Genomic DNA, 9,507 nt, shown 5'->3' with positions numbered 1-9,507 from the left:
GTGTGTATGCATGTGTATTATATCGTTTTCCCATTTTCTTTCTCCTACTTTGTTTTAAATTCTAGACCCGATACACTGAGGGTGAGGGTAGTCTTGATTTCAAAACGGTGACGTCAAAAGTCCAGCAATATAAATCGACGTAGAAATGAGATGTACTGAACGAATGAATGAATGAATGAATGAAAAAATTACTGTTTAACGACACTTTTGGGTGTTAATTAATTAATCAATCAACCATTTAACATGTTGGGGCGTAGTCAGAGAGGAAAAACACGCCGAGGAAAACCAGACCTTTAAAATAAATATCAGTGTCATGGGGAAAATCTGATCGTCATCAATGTGACGTACAGCAACGGAAATATCCCGTCTAGTCAAACCTGGGTTTTCCTCAATTCTATTTTTAATCCCAGCTGTATTATACAGTGTCATCAATCGATCATATTCAGGCACGTTTTCAATGCACGCACGCACGCACGCACACACACACACACACACACACACGCGCGCGCGCGCAAATAATAAAGAAAAAAAACAACAAACCTACAATAAATACCCAAAACGAAAACAAACAAAAGCAGGCGCGTGTGAAGGAATTTTAGCAGGCAGGGGGGTTTTGCCTGTGGTGAGCGACCTTTAAGGGGAGGGGGTGGGGAGGGGGTCGAGTCATGATAACCCGGAATATATATTGAAAAAAAACCCCAGAGAATAAAATTTGGTTGAGCAGAGGGGGGTTTCGATCCGCCGAAACCCTTCCCCTGTACACGTGCCTGAAATCTACTCATAGCCTGTGTAGTCACAATCTAATTAAAATTAGCTCCACTATTACATGTAATAGTGGAGCTAATTTTAATTAGATTGGTGTAGTCAGCATTAGTTTTGGATCTGGGTTTTGAGGAAATATTTAATGCTTGTTTTCTGTTTCTGTTGAAAACATCAAGAAAGCACAACTTCTAAATTCGTTGGCCGAATGGGAATATTTTGTTTATAAAGAACACACACGTTCAGTAACGGCGATAGAAAGATTCCACCTAAAGTTGTCTCAATCCCGGGCAAGCCGTCTTCTTTGTATTATATTGTAATATAAATGTAGCATTTAACTATTAAAAAGTGCTAACTATAGTGACTGGATGGACCAAAAATACAGACTACACAACGTCCTTTATGTGAGAAACTTAATTAACACGATGGGATTTATCGGACAGACATATTTTCATTGTTCACTGAATTTGCTGTTTTCATTCTGTTACTTTACAGGTAACTCTAATAAGTGCACAGCTGATATTCACATGGATAACTTTGCCATTTGCTTAGTCTTTATTTTTTGTATTATGTGCATGACTGTAGATTTTAAATATCCGGCGCCAATATATTATATGCGAAGACATCAAACTTCAGGATTATTCTTAACATGTGGATTAATAAAGAATAGATATGTTCAGTAATAGCTAGACCTATAGGTGGATTTCATTCTTTGATTAATCATTTTAAAGATGGATTCAGCAGATGCTCAAGCACATTCTACAATCCATACTACAAACGGCGGACAACTGATTACAGAAGCCGACAGAATTAAGCACAGGGTCGATTCTTTTCAAGGCTGGCGTGGAAATAAAACTCCGACCCAGCTGGCAATCGCAGGATTCCGATACACGGGCTTGTCCGACAAAGTGATCTGTGATACCTGTGCACTCAAGTTATACAACTGGCTGGAGAAGGATAACCCAGTCCAAACGCACAAATTACATTCCCCAGACTGCAGTTTCATAAAGAAATGGTTCTCGAGTCAAGAAACCTCAACAGGGAACCCCAATACACAAGCCAGTCTTCCACCTCCAAGATATCCAAACTATTCCACCTACGAAGACCGGGTGGACAGTTTCTATGGATGGCCATGTAAACATGAACATCAGTCTCCCTCTTGCATGGCTCAACAAGGCTTCTTCTACATCGGGTCCGCAGACAGGGTATCGTGCTTCCAATGTGGACTGCGTCTTCGAGACTGGGACGAGTGTGATTATCCTTCAGACTGCCATAGAGAATGGTCGCCGGACTGTCCTTTTATTAACAAACGCAAGCCTTGTGAGCTTGGTGCTACAGTAAAAGACACTGTGGATACTGTACCTGAGACTTCTGAAGACAGCAGGATAGTGCAAACAACAACTGCTGCTGCAAATAACCTAACACTATGTGACAATAATACAGCTTCTTGTACTTCATCAGACTCTGGGGAGGGCTCGGAAAAAAGTAGTTGCATTACTGATGCTAGATGCGCTTCTGATGTCCGTCAAGGTCAAGTGGACTGGAGTAGTCCCAAGATACAGGCAGTCTTAGAGATGGGATGTTCAAAGGAGATCATAGAACAAGTAACAACTGAACGACTGAGAAATGCTGGAAAGGATTTTCTCAATGCTGCTTCACTTTATGAAGCCATTCTTAAAGTGGAACATAATACAGCTTGAAGGCAAGTCCAAATATACCCCTTTCACTAACAATTACGGGTATGATAATAAATTAGTGCAGGTTGGAAAATAGATGGAAAACCAATAATGTGTAATCTGTTCCATATATTGATCTTTATGGAGATTCAGAGCCACGTCGGCCTCTGCATGTAGGCAAATGATAAAACGTAATACTGTCAGTTGTCAACACAGTTTATTTATTAAATCTTTTATTTATTTATTTATTTATTTATTTAAATGAAATTAATTTTCGTATTTGACGGAATAGGACAACTCAGACAAACTTAGAAGTTTGAACGCAAACGGAAATGAATTATAGAAATGAAACAAAGTCTCTAAAAAGACACATGCTATATAAATACACTGTGAGGGTTTAATCTAGAGCCAGATTGCAATATGTGGGGAGAAATACGGAGGAAGGGAAACAACTCTTATGAAAACTGGACTGGCAGTTAGCTTTGAATAATTATACTATTGTTATTATTCAATATTGTAAGGCTGTTTTTATTATTTTTAAAATTAATATTATTCAATTATGCCTTTAAACAAAAATTAAATTATGATCACTGCATAATTAAATTTTAAAATTCCAAGTTTGTAAAAACAAATTATGATTTCTATTTAAGAGTTTTTGTAATCCTAGTAAACAGAAGTAGACGCTCCAGTTTATCAAAACTTAATAAAATAAAATAATAAATACAAACAAGAAGAAAAAATTAATGAAAGGAAAGAAAAAATTAATGAAAGAAAAAGACCAAAGAAAAAAAGAAAGACTATAAATTAAGTGGCATGTTAAGCGAGAACTAATGTATTATTACCTACGGATACGACCACAGACAAAGTGTTCGAAACGTATAGACACTGGCGTAGGAAGCACATGCCCTCCTTGCCCCCCCCCCCCCCCTTCAGATATTTTGTTTTACATTTGCTTTATAATAGTGTAAAAGTGTGCAAATATAAAACATTTTTTGGCACCTTCCTATGCCACTGCCTATAGACAGCAACTAGGGTGGGAAATTCAGGATATTTTAGTGTTTTTAAAGTAATGAGCTGAAATCAGGGTCGGGGTGCTCTGTGATCCCGTGTATATATCTACTGAAGGTTCATGCACGTTCACTACGAACATGGGAACTGAAATCCTATGCAATTGTCTTTATATATGCAGTTGAATCTAAATATAGGGTTTACAGATGATTATGTTGTCAACGATATAAATACTGAGGTTTTGTAGGGTATGGCAATGAGAGAGAAGGGGTTAGGAGAGAGAGAGAGAGAGAGAGAGAGAGAGAGAGAGAGAGAGAGAGAGAGAGAGAGAGAGAGAGAGAGAGATGGCTGCATGAATCGACGTTTGTATTATTGGTAATAAACTAATTACATTTAATTTTTCAGGTCAACAAAGGTGACACAATATTTGCCATCCGACCTACAGTCATTTTAACTACAAGAAGTGATTTTTTTTTTAACACAAAAAGATTAGCATGCTATAATGACTGGACTAAGCATACATACGTAGTCCAAATATTGCATCTGTATTAACATGTATTTTTACGAAAAGCATCATGACATCCGAAAAAAAAAACGACCGGATTAGTTGGATGCTGGATATTCCGTCTCAACATCCAAGAGGGTGCACTAATAATTGTTTAATAAATGTAATATTTTATTATGAGTATTCACAAATAAGAATATCACATCAACAAGTTCTTATGTGTACGTCAAAGAGGGTATTCACATACAAGAATATCACATCTACAAGTTCTTGTGTCTACGTCAAAGAGGGTAGAGTACTCACATACAAGAATATCACATCTACAAGTTCTTGTGTCTACGTCAAAGAGGGTAGAGTATTCACATACAAGAATATCACATCTACAAGTTCTTGTGTGTACGTCAAAGAGGGTAGAGGATTCACAAACAAGAATATCACATCTACAAGTTCTTATGTGTACGTCAAAGAGGGTAGAGTATTCACATACAAGAATATCACATCTACAAGTTCTTGTGTCTACGTCAAAGAGGGTAGAGTATTCACATACAAGAATATCACATCTACAAGTACTTGTGTCTACTACGCCAAAGTGGGTAGAGTATTCACAAACAAGAATATCACATCTACAAGTACTTGTGTGTACGTCAAAGAGGGTAGAGTATTCACATACAGGAATATCACATCTACAAGTTCTTATGTGTACGTCAAAGAGGGTAGAGTATTCACATACAAGAATATCACATCTACAAGTACTTGTGTCTACTACGCCAAAGTGGGTAGAGTATTCACAAACAAGAATATCACATCTACAAGTACTTGTGTGTACGTCAAAGAGGGTAGAGTATTCACAAACAAGAATATCACATCTACAAGTACTTGTGTGTACGTCAAAGAGGGTAGAGTATTCACATACAGGAATATCACATCTACAAGTACTTGTGTGTACGTCAAAGAGGGTAGAGTATTCACATACAGGAATATCACATCTACAAGTACTTGTGTCTATGTCAAAGAGGGATGATCCAGTGAACCACCTGGACAGTTGCAAAATCGTCGTTTTTCCGTAACGGAAAAGCAGCAATAGAATCCAACCATCTAATTCACTAAAGGCGACACCACACAGTTCAGATAACGTTCCTATGGATCTGCAGTGTGACACTAAAAATACGTTTTCTATCATTTACATAACCATCAAAATTGGCACACTGACACACACACACACACACACACACACACACACACACACACACACACACACACACAGTTATACAAATACACACAGTAACACACAGCACACACACACACACGCACGCATGCGCGCACACAAATACATACACTGTAACACACAACATACGTGCGCACAGATAAACACTACAACTATTGTTTTTGTCTTTTCACAGATTTTTGGTACATGTATGTTGGACGTTTGCAGCTGTTCACTTTCAAATCGTGTGTGTGTGTGTGTGTGTGTGTGTGTGTGTGTGTTTCGATTCAGTATTGGTACATACACTGCACGTTTTCAGGTTGCGCTCAGAAACGCGCGCGCGCGCGCGCACACACACACACACACACACACACACACACACACAACCACAACACACACACACACACAACCACTTAACACACACACACACACACTTAGACTTGCCCACTATAAACATTAATCCCGTCATATTCATAAGCGTACGAGACGGGGGGGGGGGGGGGGGGGGGGGGGGGGGGGGCAAAACGTGCTAACCCGAAGCCTGTTTACCATGTATTTCCATTATTCTACCAGCAAAATGAGTTGTAATTCATGTAAAAACGTGTAATGAAGGTAGGAAGGAAATGTTTTATTTAACGACGCAAAATGTGTAGTGATTCGCTTGCAACCCCATACAGCCGATTGGCAATGATGCAGTAATGCTAATATGAAAACAACGTTAGGGCATTTTCGTTTAATTCGGGCAAAAAACAGCGTGTGCCCCTACAAAAATGGGAGCCCGTACGCCTATGGTCATACTGATATTTATACCCCGCCCAGGGCCGTACCCTCCGGGGGGGGGGGGGAGAGGGACATGGGGAGCAATTGCCCCCCCCCCCCCCCCACGTGAATCTCACCTTTTTTTTTAATAGCATACACATCTCAGGGTTCAATTTGTATAGTGTTTCCTTTGTTTATAAAAAAAACAACCTAGGATTTTGATCAGGGTACGGCCCTGTCGCCCCTATACAAAATTGTTGTCAACTGTTTAATAAACTAAACTAAAACATCTTATATCTAAATAATAAACAATTTAAATTAGGCCTATATTAAATGTGAAATGTATAGACTGTAACATTATGTCCTGTGCAAATGAACAAATATGTGATGTAAGCAGTAAATAAAATGTTTTGTAAAAAGACAAGTGTTGATAAATTACCTCCAGTTACATGTACATATTTATTTCAGTACTGTTACGAAAGACTACAAAATAGTTTGTTTACGTAGCCATACGTATTATGGGTTTTCCCGATCTATTTTTGGCCATTATTAATGGTCGTACGCAGTCTTTTTTAGTGTGGTCCAGACATCGAAATAATTGGGGTACAGGGGAGGAGGTAGTACTAAAACTACTAATTTATTAATTCACTTTTCAACTTGGGGTGGTGTGGTAAGCATTATATTGATTTGGGGTAGTGCTTTCAGCCCCATCCTTTCCCATCCCCCTCGAACAAATTCCGTTGTTCTATTTTTAACTATTAAGCGACGTAGTACCAATATCAACATCACACCGAACTTAATCATTCACTATACAGTTTTCTCTCAATAAAGGTGGTTTTATTCGTTGTGGTTAAGCTGAAATACTGTACATACAAAAAGTTAGCTTCTACATTTTGTAACAGACTAGTAGCTGACACCGAAAACTGACGATGGTTTACACTTTAAGGCTGGTACATATTGTTTTACTATTTTCAAACATGAACTCCAGGGACTCTCAACCCAGCGAAACAACGCCTGTTAATGGTGACATGGTCAAGGAAGCGGACAGAATTAAATACAGGATCGATTCTTTTCAAGGCTGGTGTGGAAAAAAAACTCCGACTCAGCTGGCAATCGCAGGATTCCGATACACGGGCTTGTCCGACAAAGTGATCTGTGATACCTGTGGACTCAAGTTATACAACTGGCTGGAGAAGGATAACCCAGTCCAAACGCACAAATTACATTCCCCAGACTGTAGTTTCATAAAGAAATGGTTCTCGAGTCAAGAAACCTCAACAGGGAACCCCAATACACAAGCCAGTCTTCCGCCTCCAAGATATCCGAACTATTCCACATACGAAGAGCGGGTGGACAGTTTCTATGGATGGCCATGTAAACATGAACATCAGTCTCCCTCTTGCATGGCTCAACAAGGCTTCTTCTACATCGGGTCCGCAGACAGGGTGTCGTGCTTCCAATGTGGACTGCGTCTTCGAGACTGGGACGAGTGTGATTATCCTTCAGACTGCCATAGAGAATGGTCGCCGGACTGTCCTTTTATTAACAAAAACAGCTCAACTAATACTAGGCCAATTCAAGGGGTTGAAGATCCATCTTCTAAAGTGCCATATGACACGGCAGACACTTCAGAAGGTGACTCGGACACAGCCTTAGCTGGTGCGACGTCTGCTACAGATAATTCACCCACAGAAGCAGCACCTGATGTCCAGGAGAATGAAGATACTCTTAATGTCGACCCCCAAAACAATGATTCTACGGCAGGTCTTGGCAATACCGCTTCTAGTAGCTGGACAGATGATCAACCAGATACCTGTCGCGTGAACTGGAGCAGCCCTAGAGTACAAGCTGTCTTAGAGATGGGATGTGAAAGGAAGCTCGTTGAACTTGTAACTACTGAACATTTTAAAAATACTGGCCAGGATTTCCCTAATGCTGCAGTACTCTACGAGGCCATCCTCGCCGTGGAATCCAGTACTATTTGAAGGCAAGTATATGCAGGGTTTTATTTCTAAAATTTGATGTGACGCCCATGGCTTTGACTTTGGCATCCTTTCACAAAAACAATGTGAATTTTCAGTTTTTGCATTTTGAAATGTTATGGAGTATGGAATGGGTGTTACGTGACGTTTTCAAAATATCTTTATAGTAATAATAATAAAAAAAAAGGTAATTATTTACATTCAAATTGGGATTCTTTTTTTTACTCCAAAACTGAGAATATAAAAACGACATGGCCTTTGAGAAATGCTGGTGAATGGTTTCGATTGTCGGAATCAAGAAAGATAAGTGATAAATCCCATATGTATGTAGCACCTTACGCTTAGTATGTCAGGCATAAAGATAGAGTCAGTAACTTGTTTTGTGAAGAAAAAAGAAAAAACTGGTGTTGTATCTATATTTTTAAGCACTTCACACTTTTCCATCCGTGTGGTTTGGTTTTACAGTTTGGCTGCTAACGGCATGCAGTAATTACTTAACAATCGTATATTTTAACTGGAACTCTATCACCTATGGTCATCATTAGTAAAAGTTTAGTTTCACAAAGCTTACAATATTTTGTAAAATTATCACATATCGGCCCGTTGGGGGTCGGCGGGGAGGGGTGGGGGGTGGCAACAGTGGTGGTGGCCTTTTTTCCTTCTAAATAACAAAATATTACCTTATTTAAGATAATCATGGTTCTGGGTACAATATTATAATTTAAGTGCATAATATACATGTTTCTATAATATTTATTTTTATTTCTGTTTCAGCAAAAGTGAACAAAAGTTCATAATTTATGGAAAAGACAGTAGACGCGGACTTTTGACACCACACTGTCTAGTGACCTGAGTGAATATACTTTACATGACTGAAATTTTTTTTAAAAGTAAATTTGCAAAGGGCATGTCAACAAAAAAGGTGTCCCTTTTCAAGAACTTAAATACTGAACTATTGATATTTTGTAAATGTTGGTGCTGTAATGTTAAGATATTATAAAGACATTATTATAAGGGCATTACCTATAAACATTTAAACGGACTGTTCTGTCTGAGTGTCATTTATTTTCTTTTTGTCTTCTTACTTTATATAAACTGAAATGAACAGATATATATTTCTGATGTGTAGATATAAAAAAACACAAAAAAACACACAAAAAACAAACAAATATATATTAGGCCCATAAAAACCTGGGGCGGGGGGGGGGGGCTTTGGGGTACGTTCTTCCCACTTGTGGGCCTTTTTTTTTTACGTGCCCCCCCCCCCCCCCCCGCACTTGTGAGCCTTTTTTTTTTTACATATTAATGTTTGCAATTGTAACCAAAATCTGATATAGAGTTTGTACGCGATCCGTCAATACCCCCTCCCTCCCCCCCCCCCCACACACACACACACTCCCAAAGTAATATATGTGGCGGTTGCTTCATTTTCTGTGTGTGTGTGTGGGGGGGGGGGGGTGCAACTTTTAAAAAAAACACCGACAGTATTCCAAAATATACTAAAATGCACGAGCAATCTACTCCCATTTATATTTGAGTTGTATGTTGTTGCTTTTTGTCTATAACATATTTTTCCTTTTACAATGCAGTCATGCCTAATTTCCCTACTACCTG

General features: G+C 38.9%; 2 protein-coding genes across 2 annotated transcripts; both read left to right on the top strand.

The window, feature by feature from the left end:
* The first annotated feature begins 1,490 nt into the window (after positions 1-1,490).
* Positions 1,491-2,594, top strand: LOC121374445 (baculoviral IAP repeat-containing protein 7-A-like). The gene has a single exon (XM_041501546.1). The coding sequence runs from the start codon at positions 1,491-1,493 to the stop codon at positions 2,457-2,459; it is 969 nt and encodes a 322-aa protein (XP_041357480.1). The 3' UTR covers positions 2,460-2,594.
* Positions 2,595-6,069: 3,475 nt separating this feature from the next.
* LOC121374247 (baculoviral IAP repeat-containing protein 2-like) lies at positions 6,070-9,112 on the top strand. Its single transcript, XM_041501266.1, has 2 exons — positions 6,070-7,898; positions 8,668-9,112. The coding sequence occupies exon 1, from the start codon at positions 6,841-6,843 to the stop codon at positions 7,894-7,896; it is 1,056 nt and encodes a 351-aa protein (XP_041357200.1). The 5' UTR covers positions 6,070-6,840; the 3' UTR covers positions 7,897-7,898; positions 8,668-9,112.
* Positions 9,113-9,507: the final 395 nt, after the last annotated feature.

The sequence above is a fragment of the Gigantopelta aegis genome, chromosome 6 (assembly GCF_016097555.1).
Source record: "Gigantopelta aegis isolate Gae_Host chromosome 6, Gae_host_genome, whole genome shotgun sequence".
NCBI classification, from domain to species: domain Eukaryota; kingdom Metazoa; phylum Mollusca; class Gastropoda; order Neomphalida; family Peltospiridae; genus Gigantopelta; species Gigantopelta aegis.
Note: the sequence above shows the minus strand (reverse complement) of the source record. Positions and strands in the feature narration are given on the sequence as shown.